Raw genomic sequence first — 16,183 nt, 5'->3', positions numbered from 1 at the left:
CCAGAGACACTAAGGGGAGATGGGAACAGAGGTCCTCTCGCCTCCCTGGCATGCTCACGACGTCTGGGGTGCTTGGGTGGCACCGGAGTGCAGGAAGGGTTCCGGGTCCCGAGCAGTTTCAGTCTGCTGCCCCGAGGGACCCACGCTGGGGAGGCCAAGTGATAACACCACTAGTGGATGAGCTCAACAGGGCGGGGGGGAGGGAGGGACCGAGTCCCCCAGGCGACACCAGCAGAGACACTGTCCCCAGGCTCCCCAAGGAACACCGTGGGGGGATGGACAACAAGGAACGCGGGCAGCACTCGCCAGGCCTCCAGCTCAGCTGGGGGGGTGGGGGAGGGAATGATTCCAACAAACAAACGTGGCTGACAGGGAGGAGTGAGCAAACGTTAAAGCCCCAGATCGCAGGCGGTTCCCCAGGGAAGATGCACAAATGGCCAAGTACATCGTTCTCTTGCCATCGGGGAAACATGAATCCAAATCCCACGGACCACGAGGCGGGCTTGGGGGGGGGCACTGAGACAGACAATAACAGGAGAGTGTGAGCAGGGGAGGGGCTGAGAGAGATTCAGAGGATCCCAAGCAGGCTCCCTGCTCAGCCCAGAGCCCAACCTGGGGCCTGATCACACGACCCTGGGGTCATGATCTGAGCCAAAATCAAGAGTCCGACGCTTGGGTACCTGGGTGGTTCAGCTGGTTGGGATCCTCTCTTCCTCCCTCTCTTCCCGGCAGGGACGGGAAGAAACCGAAACCCACTTGCACTGCCGGTGAGGACGTGGAACGGGGCCGTGGCTGTGTGGCCAGTCCCCAGAAAGTTAAACGTAGGACCGCCACGTGGCCCAGCAATTCCGCTCCTAGGTACGCCCGTCCCCACAAACACCTGGCCGTGAACGTTCACAGCAGCAGGATCCGTCACAAAGGTGGAAACCAGCCGTGGACGAGTGGCTAAGCACACGCGGCGATCCACACGCCGGAATGTCCCTCGGCCACAGAGGGTAACGAAGCTCTGACACCCACCACAACGTGAACGAGCCTTGAGGACGCGATGCCAACGCATCTCGACAGGAAGACACGGACCGAGGCACTCCCGACTTTCATCACACACACGAGGAAACGGATCCCGGCACTGCTCCCTTCCGAAGTCTGGGCCGGGCTCGTTAGCACAGTGCCCCCATCAGGGACGAGTTCTCCCCCGCTCCGTGTCCCGTGGGGTGTCCATCCTCGACCACCCCCCCCCCCCCCCGCTGGAGGTGCACCTGTGACCCAGCATGGTCACTCACAGCCTTTCCAGATCATTCTGACACGGGTGCTCCTTCCCTCTGGATTGAGAGCTGCAGGGTCAGGGGAACAGGGACCTGCCGGTCTTTCCCACCTCCTGCAGGGGACCTGCTAGACAAGGGGATGGACACAGAGAGGGACAGACAAGAGCCCGGACATCATCTGAACCCCTGGATCCAGCCGCGCCTGACAGCAAGCCACGGAACAAGAGCCACACAGCCCCTTTTCCTCTTGAACCAGTTTGAGTTGGGATTCTGTCGTTTGCAGTGGAGTCCTGGTTCCGACACCAAGTCCCGCCTTACAGACATACGTCTGCAGGAACCACCGTGGCCAGAATCACTCTTCAAAGTCTCCCAAAGCAAATGTTTCGGAGCTCTGGTCACGCAGACCCTTCCACAGCAGAGGCTAATGTCAGCGACATGCTCATGCAGCGACGTGCTCATGGGAAATTCCCATTTCCCATCCTGTTCCTTCTATCCACCACCGCCCCTCCCCCCGAGCTGGTGGGGGCTTGCACGTTCAAGTGGTGGGCCCTCCCTGGATACCAGCCGTGCTGGGTGCCCCAGTGCCTGGCAGAGCCCATTGGTGGGACCTGGGAGGGGCAGGGGAGGCCCAGGTCACAGCCCGGGGGGAGTTGGCAGTGGGGGCGCTGAGCACAAAGGCTGAAGTTCAAGTAGAAGGAGCAGCGGGGGGGGGGGGGGGCGGGAAGGCTTTGGAGCACAGTGGCATCTGTGAGCCATGGCAGGTTCTGTCTGTAACTGAGATCAACCCCCTTCTGTCTCGCCAAGCCTTTGGTGAACTCCCATCACACGACACGCCTCAGGTAGGTGGTTTTTCATGGAAAACTCCAGGAAAGCTGAAGCAGGGCCCACGAGAACACAGACCCAGAGAAGAAAGGAAAGTTTTTGAGGGGGGCAAGGGGGAAGTTCTGACCCCAGCTCTCTGGAGGCAGGTGGATTCCACGGACAGCAGCTGTGATTTACCGACGCCCCGAGCAAAAGGAACAGCGTCCATGAGCCGGGGAAGAGCCTAGCTGTGGTGTAGCCACACAGAGTACAGTGGGTTGGATGGGGACCCACAGATTCACATCCCCCTAGAGTTTCAGCATGACCTCACTCGGGACAGGGTCTCTGCAGACCTGATTAGGGAGAGGTCAGATTGAGTTAGGGTGCCCCTAAACCTGCTAACCTGTCCTCGTAAGAGGGAACACTGACACAGGGAGAGGGCAAGTGAGGACACAAGCAGAGGTTGGAGGGATGTGGCCACAGCCAAGTAACACCTGGAGCCCCCAGCAGCTGGAAGAGGCAGGGAGGATCCTCCCTGGAGCCTCTAGAGGGGGGCATGTCCCCACCCCACACCTTGATTTCAGACTTCTGTCCCCAGAGCTGGGAGAGAATAGACGGACTCCTGTTGGTTCAAGCCTCCCAGTGAGGGGCACGTGGTCATGGTAGCCCCAGGGCACTCACACAAGGAAAGGTCGGGAATGTTCCCGAAAAAGAACCAACAGTCCAACGTGGCTGGAGCTCAGCAGAAACACTCCTTTCTTCCTTCAAGAACCACTCTCGGAGCGTCTGGGTGGCTCAGTTGGTTAAGCATCCGACTTTGGCTCTGGTCATGATCTCGCAGCTCAGAGCCTGGAGCCTGCTTCAGATTCTGTGTCCCCCTCTCTGTCCCTCCCCTGCTCGTGCTCTCTCAAAAAGTAAAGATTAAAAAAAAAAAAAGAACCACTCACAGATGCCGTATCAGTCAGCTACAGTGCTGCGTAACGATCCTTTCCCAAAAGGAGGGGACTGGATCGTTCTCACCCGTGCATCTGGGTCTTCCTGGCATTGCTCATCCCCAGGTCACACGGTCATGTGCTGGCAGGGGCACAAGAGGGGTGAGGTGGGGGCGCTAGATACCCCTCCCACCCCATGCTGCTGACCAAAGCACGTGGCAGAGCCTCCAACAGGAGGGCCCCCAGAGTCACACGGCAAAGGGCACGGTCAGTTGCAGGCAGGGGGGGCGGGGCTTGGAATCAGGAACAAATGTGCAGTTTGCCCCACGTGCCTACTGGGTTCCAGGCTGGACTGAAATAAGCTTCAATAAAACAAAACTCTCCAGGTCTGACTAGTGTAGACACGGCTGTCCAAGCGCTGGGTGTGTGCTCCACTCAGGTGGGGAAACCGAGGCTCGGGGCCTGCCGAGGGTCAAGGGCAGGGGAGTTCTCTGTCCCTCTCCCTGCCTCCTCCGGCATGTCGGGGGAAGGAGAGCAGGTGTCCCTGGTTTTTCCTTGGGACCCGGCAGGCACCTGCTCGTTACAACCCGGTTTACAGAGCTGAAACACAGGCCCCGGGAGCCTGGCCTGAGGCTGTAGACAGCAGGGCCACGCGCCGTTTCTCCCGAAGAACCGGGCTCCCGCTGCAATAGGACGGCCGGGGGGCAAGTTTAGGGGGAATACCCGGCCTCACCAAGTCTGGGGACAGATCACCAAGACCGACCTGACGTCCCTTTCCCAGGGCCTCGTCAAAGGCACCGGGCTCTCTCGAGAGGAGGTGAACTCGGGGGAAGGCAGGTTAAACGGCCCCCAGGACACCCGGCCCCGGGCTCGCCTGGCCTCGGCCAGCATGGGGCTGGCTTCCTGTCTCCCGCGTCACCCAAGCTGCCAGTGGCAGAGTCCCAGGCTCCGTGCGTTCGGTCAAGCGGCACAAGTGGAGCAAAGCGGGCAACGAGCCCAATCACGTCCGACAGCCCATGTCCCGACCCCACGTGCAAGGGTGGGGCACCACAGGGCGAGGTGCAGGGTGGAGGTGCGGGCTCCCCAGGTCCCCAGCACCTTCCAGGCACACAGACAGAAGGCACTGGACACAGGCCCGAGCTCGAGCCCCCGCACCTCTGGGATCGAACCCAAGGTTTGCAGGTGCACGCGGCCGGCCCTGACCCGGCCCCTTCCCGGGAACCGGCACCCCACTCCCCAGTCTCTCTGGTTTCCACGTCAGGAGGCCAGGGCCAGAACAGATGGCTCTCGCCCACCCGAAGGCCTCTCCTAGCAGGTGGCCGGCCCTCCCCCCGCAGCAGGAAGCTCGTGTACCCTGCAGAGAGAGCCCAGCTCCGCAGGGACCGGGAGAGCTGGCCGCCCGGTGGGGTGGGAAGGGGACAGGCGTGACCATTCTGGAGAGGGACCGCAGGTGACGCACCCCGCCCTCAGGCAGAGGTCTCCACACACACGGTGGCTTTAACGCGCACTCACGGTCTGACTGTAGAGGGCAGAAACCAGAGTCTCAGTGGGTACAAGTCACAGCGTGGGCAGGGCTGGTTCCTTCCAGAGGCTGGGGGGACATGGGGGGGTAGCTCTGTGACCCCGTGCACTCCTCCTGTGGGGACCTCACCTTGCATGACCCCCTCCCTCTCAAAATCCTTCACCACACCTGCCACGGAAGGTCGCGTACCCACCGGGCCCAGGGGACTGGGAGGACGGGGTCTCTGGGGCACGGTCAGCCTGCGGCAGAGGGAAACCGCTGGATGACGGCGCTCAGCCAGGGCTGCCCTGCGGGCCCCCCCAGGGTAAATCAGGGCAGCCTTCCTGCCAGGCCACCTGGCAGCACCACCACCAACTTGAAACGCACGCGGCTCCCAGCCGGCAGCGGCTGCTCTGGGAGGCTACACTGCAGGAACGTGCAAGCCGGCAGCCCAGCGGGCGGGTGGGCGGGCGGGAGGGTGACCACAGCTCCTGCAGCCGCGTCCGCAAGACTGAGCAATCAGACGCACCCCCAACACTCATTCAGAGTCCGGGGTGGACCGGCACGGTGCATCCGTGTTCCCCGATATCGTGTAGCCGTTAGCGAAACACACAGGTCTGGACACCCTGAAACGGAAAGACGTCCTTGACAGAAGGAGTAGAAAAGACAAACCAGAGAACGCCGCGGACGGCGCGGTCCCATGCCTGTAACGGGAAACCACGAGGGGGTGATATCCGCACCTGCATACAGGCGGAGAGAAGCCTGACAAAAATGTGCACGGTCCCCTCGTCCACGGTTTCAGTGAGCCCGTCGACCGAGGTCTGGAAGCAGAGGATCCCCTTCTGACGTGTGGTCCGGGGTCCGTGGTGGCCTAAGGCTTTGTCACATACCCCTGTCGTTCGGAGCACTTGGCCTCCTCTGGGGGCATTTCAGCATCCGCGTCACGAGAAGGGGACAAGAGGTTCTGAGAGAGACCACGTTCACGTAACTTTTACAGTGTTGCTGTGGATGTTCTGTTTTATCGTTCGTCTCTGCCTTAGCCTGACTCGTAAACTAAACTTCCTCGTAGGTGTGACGTCCAGGAAGACACGCGGCGTGGACAGGGTTGGGTTGGGTTGGCTCCTATCCACAGTCTCAGGCATCCACTGCGGGTCTTGGGAACGGACCCCCTGTGGCTGGTCGGTTGGGGGTGGGGGGGTCACTCTAATTCCCTCTAAGGAGATGAACCGGTCTGGGCATGACAGTTACATTATGCCAATCCGTTTTATGGTTTTAATATTTTTTTTGTGGAGTATCACCTTCATAAAAAATAACGTTAAAAAAAGAACCCCCCCGCCCCGGCCCCCAACTTCAGATCCTGGAAAGTTTTGTCTCCTTCAAGAAGGAAACAAGCCTCAGGTAATCTCCTGGCGGAGGACTCCGCCTCCCTGCCCGCATGCTGTACCGACCCCTCAGGAACGGCCTAGAGCAGGTCCAGATCTCACAGAGGCTGGGAAGCCAGGGCGCACGGCGGAGGGCGCCAAGGCCCCGGTGCAGACACACCAGCTCGCTGGGCATACAGCGGGCGCTCAAGCAGGGGCTGGGGAGTTGGGAGCCCCTCCTAGAACAGGCCTCCCTGAGGTTTTGTACACCAAGTCCTCCCTGTCCTAGCGACCACGGTCTATTTAGAGAGCATTTTGCAGAAGCCAGCCAGCCCCCCCATATCCACAAGTGGGGGGTCCCAGAATGCGGCCCAGGCCCGAAGGGGCAATACCCTGGCGGTGCATCTAGTCCTGACCGTGCCGCTGCCCGGCTCGGAGACCTGGGCACCCCACCCTCAGCATCGGGGCGGCTCTCGGCTATGCCGTCCACGTGGCTCACCTCCCCAGCTCCCGCCCAGAGCAGCCGGTCTGCCCGACGGAAGGATCCGGACAGGGGTGAGCAGGGAGCCCCGTCTACCTGAGTGTGGGAGGGGGACAGCCGTTTGCGTGTCAAGAATGGCCTCGGCCACCTAAGTGCCCGGTCAGGGTCCCTCCCATCTCCCCCCACCCACGATTCTCACTCAGCCAAGCGTCACACCACTCGGACCCCAGCTGACGGCCAGCACGCGCACCGGTCCGCCCCAATGACCCAGCCAGCTCAGTGCCCAGGGACAGGCGTCCTCAGCCACCCAGCCACCTCACCCCCAGGGCATCCCAGCACGGCCCCGTGTCCTGCCCACACGCCCAGGCCCAGCTGGGGCTGCTCCCGCGGGAGCGAGAGTCCCCCTCAAACGGCACAGCTGCCCCACACCCCCCGGGAAGCTGCCACCTCCCAGCGCCAGAGGAAGCTGTCCCCGACGATGAGAGCAGGTGGGCCCCAAGCAGCCACACATTCATCCAAAGCACGGCTGTTACACAGATGCCACGTGACCGAGCCACACACACGGTTCCAGGCACCAGGCATCCAGGGACAAGACCACACCTGGCCCCGACGTTATGTTCCAACAGAACGAGATAACACTTCAAAGACTTGGTGCCCCCTTTGACAGCTCTCCTCCACCGCCAGAGGCGGCGGCCAGGGACACCGGCTCACGACCACCACCCCGGTGCGGGCTCTCCCTCCCCGGGCGAGGGGTGCCCCCTCCCCGCCCTCGCCTAGTGGTCACAGCTGGGGGCTCACAGCGCTCGCCCTGCCGCCTTCTCCAGCACCATCCACCAGCCCCGGCCGCTGGGAGGTGTCCCGGGGCCACCACAGGGCAGGAGGCGGACCGGCCCACCCCCAGCTCGGTTTCTACCAGCTCTTTCCTCCTGGGGGGGTGGGGGGGCCGGGATCGCTGCACGACACAGGGCAGCTGCTGGACACTCACGTGTGGCGGCCTTCGGACCAGGCGTCCTGCACACCGTCTTCCTGACTAGCAGGGACGGGTTTGCGTTTTCACCACAGGCTGGTCCCTGGGAAGACCAGCCCCTCTGGTGAGATCACAGCTGGCAGGTCCCGTGCCCCGGGCCCCGGGCCAGGGCGCTGCCAGGAGCACCGGGATGGACCGGTTATGCCTGCTGCGGGCACCGGGAGGGTGGAAGGAGGGAGGCAGGCACGGAAGAGACAGACCTGCCATCCCGTTCAGGACGCTCCAGGGGAGCGCCCGAGCGTATGAGGACGGGAGGCGTCTATGCTATGGGCGGTCAGAACACACACGCTGGAAAGAGTTCCCAGGGGGCGCTCAGGGGTGTCCCGTTGGCGACAGGGTGGCATCCATCCATCACGGACCCTGTCACCGGCACGCACAACCAGGCAGACAGAACTTGACAGGAAGTCCCAGGCGAAGGACAGCAGCGCCTTCCACTCAGACCTCGGCGGCCCAGACAGACCCACCTGGGACCCTCCAACGCCTCTGCCCTGCGGGCCTCCTGTCAGAAGCGCTGGAGGCTCCCAGCATCCCCCGGGGGCTCAAGAAGAATGAATGCAGGTTCTCGGGCCCCACCCGGACCCCCCGAATCAGCAGCTCTGGGGTGGGGCCCGGCCGTGCGAGTTTTATACACCACCAGGTGCTGGCGACACCGGGCGTGGCCTGGAAAGCTTTGAAGAGCGGAGCCAAGGCGGCACCTGACAAGGTCCCCGCATCTCTGGGTGGCTGGCCTCAGGGTGACTGGGGGTCCCGGGCAATCCCCTGTACAGAGGTGGGGGCTGAGATCCGGCTTCAGACACGCCCCCACCCCCACAGCCCCCTTGGCTGTATGACCCAGAGACCGGGACCACGGGTCAGAATGCCACCCCCACCACGTTTCCCAGCAAAGCCTGTGTGCCTGTCCCCTCCCTCCACAGCTGCCCCCCCCCCAGAGCTGACCCCCGTGCCCCCCGGGGAGGGTCCTGGGCACCCCGATGAGGACCCGGCCAGGGCCCAAGGAGGGAGCGGTGGCCCCTCTCTGTTCCTGCTGTCTCGGCCTGGCCGTCTCTTGGCTGTGACAATGACCAGGGTCCTCCCGGGTTTAGCCACGCCGCAGCCGCCGAGGCCACTTTCACGCTCCAGTGGAGGGCGGGCCTTGGGGCCTCTGGGATGCTGACCCAGCTTTCGTGTGGGCCACGCTGTCCAAGCAGAGTTAGAAAAAAAGAGGGAACTGGCCTGTCAGCCCATTGAGACAATGCAGGAAGCAGGGCTTCCTCCTGCGCCTCGAAGGGAGGCTTCTTATCGCGGACCCTATTGCAGGGACAGAGGACGTGGTCACCCCTGCCTCCAGTGGGTGGCCCTGGACACCAAGAGGCCCACACAGCTCAGTCACGGTGCAAACATGCAGACACACCCACTCCCCCCCCCCCCGCCCCGAGAGGTCTTGGGGTCGGAGGGGAAGGGGAGGGGCTGGCATGGTCCGGGGGACGGTGACAGCGCCGTGCACCAGCCCCACGCAGGCTGAGGGCACCGTGTATCACTGCATCCCGTCCCTCAACGGGAACCCAGCCCAGAGAGGGGAAGCATCTTCCCCAGTCTGCTCAGCAGTGATGGGCCTGAGCCAGACCAGGGTCCATACGCTCCCTGAGCTGGCACCCGGGTTCGCAGACCTTCACTGCAGGCAGGGGCCATTAGTCCCGCTTCACAGACGAGGAAACCGAGGCTCAGAGGTTGAAACCAGCCCCAAGCGGAGCTCCTCAGGCGTGTGGACTCTGAGCTCTGCCCACAACACGGGCTCGACTCCTTCGTGGGACCCAGAGCCCCATTTCTGTGGGATTTGTCAGAAAACCACCCCGTGTCCCATGTCCTCAGTCCCGAGGAAGTTCTCCTGGTCGCTAGACTTTAAAGTCATTTCTGCAGACTCTCCCGCGTCCTCACGCTACCTCACGGACCCTGGGCCGAGAACTAAGCCACAGGCCAGAGACGAGCTGCCGTGAGGGGACCCCGGGTCCTCGACGACGCTGTCCCCCAGCCCTGTAACTACCTCTCATCCACGGAGGTCAACGAAATAAACCAAATACAAAAGGTGAAGGAATGAACGACAGACAGGAAGGCAGGAAATACAGCCAGATGCCAGCCAGAGTCCGGATGGCGCAGCAGACCGGGGCTCGTGACGCCGCCTTCCTCTTACGATCTGTGTTCCGATTTTTCTATACGAGCGACTGTCACATTTATACCGGAAGAAATAACTATGAAACCTAATTTCATCTTAACCCCCCAGGGGAGTGGTCATAAATGCTGCTTCTGTTTCTTTCCAGGCCTGAACGTACCTGGGGGGAGGCGAGAGGGGGCGAACAGCCATCTTGGACCTCGGTGCTCAGGCAGGGACTCCGCTTTTCTCTTGGCTTCTTAGAAAGGATTTCGTTTCCCTCTAAAACCTGGGATGTTGGGAGCAGTACACATTCTGGCAATAAACGGCACCTACCAGTTTTGTTCGCACTGTTCAAAGCTCATTGAAAACTAGAACCACACACACTAAAACCTTAATTAGCAAAGTTGGGAAGTTTTCCTGCCCCCGGCCAGGAACACAGAATCATCCAGAAAGACGCTGGGGTCCGTCCTCCCAGAAGCCTCCTGCCCAGGCAGCGGGGGGCTCCATCCCTGAGCGCCTCAGGGTAAGACCCCCAGGTCCCACCCCGACCCAGGAAAGCACACGCAGGACAGGAAGCTCTCAGGTACCTCAAATCAGGAATGGTTTCTTTAGAACCCAGGCACATGGCCTCCGGGGGGGTCTTGGCTTTCAACAGGGCCACTTCCTCCCAGCTGCAAGTGGTCCCTGCCGTCCACAGCCTCGCCGCTCACGCACCTACATCTGCAGCTCCCAGGGAGCCAGGCCCTGAGCCCCTTCTCCAGCTCTGAAGCCCCCACCCTGCACCAACACCAAAGCCACCTTGAATTCCAACATGGCACCTGCCAACAGCCAACTCGAAACCGATGTTAAGTGCCCGCCAGCCCTGCGGAACCCCGAACTCAGGAAGGGCCGCGTCTCACAACAGCCTTTGCCCACAGCACCAAGTCTTACACGGACCCATTTCCAGGCACCCCCGGCCAGTCCCTGCAGTTAGGACTGTGTCCTGGGGCCCATGGACAGCCAAGACAGCTTCCTCCCTCTCCCATGTCCTTGCGGGGCTAGGCCCGCAGCCTGGGGACATCACACTTTTGTCTTCCCAGAACAGCCCACCTCCTTTATCCCTCAACACCTCTCCTTGAACACCAGCACTCAAAACAGATAAAGGAGACGCTGTCCTGTGGGATGGAAGGCCGCAGGGCCCAGAACCTCCTCAGATCATCCACTGCCTTGCGGCCCCCCCACCTCCCCGAGAACCTCCGAGGAGCCCCCAGTTCTTGTGTCCCCCCATATCCCCCACCCGACAACCACCGAGGAACCCCGAGTTCCTGCGCACTGCCTCCCTGAGAACCTCTGAGGAGCCCCGAGCTCGTGTCCCCCCCACCCCGACCAGAACCTCCAAGGAGTCCCGAGTTCTTGCATGCCCCCTCCACCTCCAGAGAACCTACGAGGAGCCCCCGGTTCTTGCGCCCCCCCACCTCCCTGAGTACTCCGAGGAGTCCCAAGTTCTTGTGTCCCCCCACATCCCCCACCCGAGAACCTCCGAGGAGCCCCAAGTTCTTGTGTCCCCCCACATCCCCCACCCGAGAACCTCCAAGGAGCCCCGAGTTCTTGCGCACAGCCTCCCCACCCCGCGAGAACCTCCGAGGAGCCCCGAGTTCTTGTGCCCTCCCCGAGAACCTCCGAGGAGCCCCGAGTTCCTGTGCCGAGAACCTCCGAGGAACCCCGAGTTCTTGTGCCCTCCCTGAGAACCACCGAGGAACCCCAAGTTCCTGCGCACCGCCTCCCCGAGAACCTCCGAGGAGCCCCGAGTTCCTGTGCCGAGAACCTCCGAGGAACCCCGAGTTCTTGTGCCCGCCCCGAGAACCTCCGAGGAGCCCCGAGTTCCCGCGCACAGCCTCCCCGAGAACCTGCGAGGAGCCCCGAGTGCCAGCGGGCACACTCCGGAAACACCAGCGCCGCGCCCCGAGCGGCCCGGGCCCCGCCGCCCTGCGCGCCCGCGCCCCTCCTACCTGGAGGCCGCGATCTCCGCCTTCTGCTTGGCGATGGTGGCGGCCCGCTCGGCGGCCTCCACGGCCCGGTCCACCTTCTCGCGGATCTTGCTGGCGCGCAGCGGGATGAGGTTCTTGCGCTTGCCGCTCACGAGGACGTTCTGCTTGTACTTGCCCTCCTCCTTGGTGCCGTCGGGGAACGTCATGCAGCCGTAGCCGTGCCGCCGGTTGCCGGCCCACTCGCCCTCGTACTTGAGCCCGTCCGAGCGCTGGCTCACCCCGAAGCCCGAGCGCTTGTCGCTCTTCCACTCGCCCACGTAGGTCTCGGTGGTGGTGGCGTCGATGTCGTCCTCGATGACCGCCAGCTCGGCCTCGCCCTCGCCCAGGCTGATGGTGGAGTGGATGTCGCTGGCGGTGGAGCTGACGGTGCTCATGCCGGCCTCGCTGCGGAACGAGCTCTGCTTGCTGCGCTGGCTGGCCAGGCTGCTCTTGGACTCGGACTTGCGCAGCTTCAGGCCGCTCAGCAGCGAGCGCCGGAACAGCCCCTTCTTCTTGCTCTTGAGGCTGTCGGAGTCGCTGTGCGCCACGAGCACGAAGCCCCCTCGGGACACGGCCGGGCTGCCGGCCGCCGCCGGGGACGCGTCGGGGTGCAGCGCGGCGCCGTTGGTGTGCTCGCTGCGCAGGGAGTTGATGGACGTCCTCAGGGGCGAGCGGATGACGGCCGCCATGCCGTAGGGGACGCTCTGCCGCACACCGTAGCCCTGGCGCATGCCGCCGGCCCACTGGCCCTGGTAGGTCCCTGCGGAGACAGCGGAGAGAGGGGTGAGCCCCCCGCAGGGGCACGGGGGTCGGGGGGGGGACACCGTGGGTTGCCTGAGAGTCGGGGGGGGGGGACACCGTGGGTTGCCTGAGAGTCGGGGGGGGGAGGACACCGTGGGTTGCCTGAGAGTCGGGGGGGGACACCGTGGGTTGCCTGAGAGTCGGGGGGGGGACACCGTGGGTTGCCTGAGAGTCGGGGGGGGGGGGGGACACCGTGGGTTGCCTGAGAGTCGGGGGGGGGGGGACACCGTGGGTTGCCTGAGAGTCGGGGGGGGACACCGTGGGTTGCCTGAGAGTCGGGGGGGGGACACCGTGGGTTGCCTGAGAGTCGGGGGGGGGGGACACCGTGGGTTGCCTGAGAGTCGGGGGGGGGACACCGTGGGTTGCCTGAGAGTCGGGGGGGGGGACACCGTGGGTTGCCTGAGAGTCGGGGGGGGGGACACCGTGGGTTGCCTGAGAGTCGGGGGGGGGGACACCGTGGGTTGCCTGAGAGTCGGGGGGGGGACACCGTGGGTTGCCTGAGAGTCGGGGGGGGGGGGACACCGTGGGTTGCCTGAGAGTCGGGGGGGGGGACACCGTGGGTTGCCTGAGAGTCGGGGGGGGGACACCGTGGGTTGCCTGAGAGTGGGGGGGGGGACACCGTGGGTTGCCTGAGACATCTTGGCACGGTTTGCATCGAGGCACACGGACCGCCGATGGCGGAGAACCCTTGAGCCCTGCTTCCTACAGCTGCACCTCGAGCTCTTACAAGTTGAGGAGGGAGAAGGGGGGTGGCCGAGTCTCATACAGAGTCAGCTGTGAACTACAGAGCTCTCCCCGCACAGGGACAAAGGCCCAGCCCTGAGAAGACAGGGAGAGGACGCAGCCAAGGAGAGGGAAGCACGTTAGCGAGTGACCCCAACAGTCGTGGGGTCCGGGAGTCCAGCTACAGGGACACAGGTCCAGGCCACAAACCCAGTACGAGCAGGTGGGGGCGGGGGGGTGGGAGGAAGGGTTTGGAAGAGAATTGGGAACATTAAGGTATTGCAATCCGCAGACCAGACGTCCCCAAAAGAATCAAAAGCAGAAGCTCCCAAGAAGCATTTGCACACCCACGTTCACAGCAGTGTAATTCAGATGGCCAGCAGGTGGGAACAACCTGAGGGTCCATCCGTGGATGGACAGATAACGTAGGGTCTATCCATACAGTGGAATATTATCCAGTCGTTAAACTCTGACACCCGCTACAGCAGGGATGAACCGTGACTTTATGCTCGGTGAAATGAGCCAGTCACAGAAGGACAAATACCGCAATCACCTTTACACGACGCCCTTCCAGTAGTCAAGTTCACAGACAGAAGAACGGCAGGTGCCAGGGGTGGGGGTGGGGGCGGAGGGAGGAACAGGAAGTTTTTGAATGGGGTCAGTTTCTATTCGGGGTGACAGAGAAGTTTTGAAAGTAGACAGGGGTGACGGTGGCACAGCATCGTCAATGTAACGTGACTGACCTGCGCGCTTGAAGAGGGATCAAAATTGCAGATTTTATTATATATGTAATATCCTAACAGAAGAGGATAAAAAGGAAAAATAAAGCGGCAAAACCAGGCTCGTGTTGCTCTACTTGTGTGATGGGAACCTCTCTGACCCTCAGTCTCCTCATCGATAGAGGGGGGGATGAAAACCCTAGGGTTCCTAGATTCACTGCCAGGCCTCAGCTAGGCACCACTGAGGGGCTCCCCACCCCGGAAGGGCTTCTCAGTGAAAATGGGGGGGGCTGTTCCCCTTCCTCTCCCAACTCACTGTCACAGAAGCAACATACAGGTTTTATCTGCCCCATAGTGTTTTCATAAAAAAACTGGAAGAGCCAACATTTCAAAATCAAGGGATTGCCACGTGAAAACTCAGTTCTGGTTTCTCCTAAAAAAAAAAATTACAGGATCTGGCAACCCTGGATCTTGGTCCTCTAGACAGGGCATCCCTAAAGGACGTCAGCCATCCATATGCCACTACCCACCACGGTCACCCACAGCCCCCAAGTCAGAACAGGTCCTGACCCTCCAAGGGCTCGTCTGAGACCTTATCCGAGCAGCCTGCCCTTACTTAATCCCCAGCCCCGCCGTCCAGATCCCACCCACTCCAGCCCAGCTGGAGCCCCCTCCCAACACCTAGGCTACCCCAGTCCACGGAGCCCACCGCACAGGACGTCCGGCATTCCACAGGCGGACTCTGGAGAGTGCCTGGGTCCTTCCACGTTTGCAGGACACATCCGCCTGCTGAACCAGGCTGCCAGCTCCCCAGAGAGTAAGGGCCTTGTATTCTAGACCCGTTATTCTCATGACTCATGCCCGGGGGGGAAGAGATGTAGCCGGGGCCAGGACAAAGGACCAGGGAGCCTTTTGCTCCAGCAGACAGCAGCCTGTCCATTTAAAAAGTGCCCCACAACACAGGTGCTTTCTAGAAGCAGGGCACGGTTCTTGGGAACCTATCCTATGGGGCGGGCCGAGGGAGGGCGGCCTCAGCTGCACATGCACTTCAGCCCGATCCCATGGAACTCATCCCACCCGGCGGGGAGGGCTTCTGTACCCCCACCCAGGTCAGTCATCTGGTAACCGCAAAGCCGGGTGGGGGTGCACCCCGCTGGGGGAAGCAGCCCCGGGCCCACGGCCTTAACTCGGGGAAATATAGTGCAGTAAGGGCTCTCCCCTCCTCCCACCCCTGCCCCAACCAAGAGCTCTCCCTGCCTCCGGCTGGCTGCCTGTGCCAGGCAGTGGGTACCTTGTCCTCCGGAGGGTAGGATATGGGTTTTATCCACGCGCCCCATGGCATCCACCGCACCCCTCCCAGAGTCAAGTCAACCTGGCTGTAAGCACGGGGCAGGACGGACAAAGGCGGTGGCTGACTCTGTGCCACCCAGCACGCCAGGGCCCACGCTGGGACAGCGCCCATGGCTTCCACTAACCCAAGGCCATGAGGAGGACACCGGGAGCAGGTTCAGTGGTCCCAGCGGCTCCTTCCCTGAGGGTGGGGCAAGCAGGCCCTTGAAGGCCTCCTGTGCCCAGTCCAAGCTGCGAGTGTCCACACCCACATCCAAGGAAGGTTCCTTGGCCAGAGTGTGCAGTTTTGATGGACCTGCGTTTTTTAACTATTTATTTTGAGGGAGACAGAGACAGCACAAGTAGGGAGAGGGGGGGAGGGGGGAGGGGGGAGGTGGGGGAGAGAATTCCAAGCAGGCTCTGCACGGTCAGCACAGAGCTCGACACGGGACTCAAATCCATGAACCACGAGATCATGACCTGAGCTGAAGTTGGATGCTCAGCTGACTAAGCCACCCAGGTGCCCCTGTATCTGCATGTTTGCCCCCAGTGGGAACTCTTCTACAAGGCTGCAGTCGACATCGGCAAGAAACTGGATTTCAACATCAAGGAAACACCACAGCCCAGCTCTGCTAGGACCGGCCTGGGAGCACAGCCTCCTCCCTTCCCCACAAAGGGCTGACAGAATCAAGAGAACAGACCCAGGCCAGCTCAGCGACCAGAGAGGCCGTGGGAAGGCTCCCATCCCCCACCCCCTGCCCTCCCCAGCCTCTCTGCCCAGAGTCCTCAGCCCTCTCCCTCCTTGCCGGGGCTGGCAGGGTGGGGACAGGGGAGACAAAGGGTTCAAGCCCCTCCCAACATTTGAATCCAATCAGTTATTTGCAAAACCCTAAATCCAGTGTTTTGTTTTATACCCCAAGCAGCCTGTTTGTGAGAAGGCAGGAGCCAACATGCCCAGTACAACGGGAAGACCAAGTGACCCTGACAGGTATTGTCCCTGCAGGATGCTGTGAGGGCCCCAGAGCAGGGGAAACTTCCTGTGTGCACCTCCACCCTGACCCTGGGCCACCGGTCACAGAAAGACTCAGGCGCAGATGGACAGCTGGGGGCAT

General features: G+C 62.2%; 1 protein-coding gene across 1 annotated transcript in view; it reads right to left on the bottom strand.

Moving 5' to 3' along the window:
* Window positions 1–16,183, bottom strand: part of JPH3 (junctophilin 3) — a 75,791-nt gene that overhangs the window by 30,396 nt on the left and 29,212 nt on the right. The window contains exon 2 of the mRNA XM_047078889.1: window positions 11,482–12,259. Within this exon, the coding sequence (XP_046934845.1) occupies window positions 11,482–12,259 (778 nt within the window). The remainder of the gene's footprint in view (window positions 1–11,481; window positions 12,260–16,183) is intronic.

This window comes from Lynx rufus, unplaced genomic scaffold, assembly GCF_022079265.1.
Source record: "Lynx rufus isolate CCGP_SWC_20201006 ecotype Redwood Valley unplaced genomic scaffold, mLynRuf1.p SCAF_16, whole genome shotgun sequence".
NCBI classification, from domain to species: domain Eukaryota; kingdom Metazoa; phylum Chordata; class Mammalia; order Carnivora; family Felidae; genus Lynx; species Lynx rufus.
The sequence above is the reverse complement of the archived record's forward strand: the minus strand, read 5'-3'. Positions and strand labels throughout refer to the sequence as shown.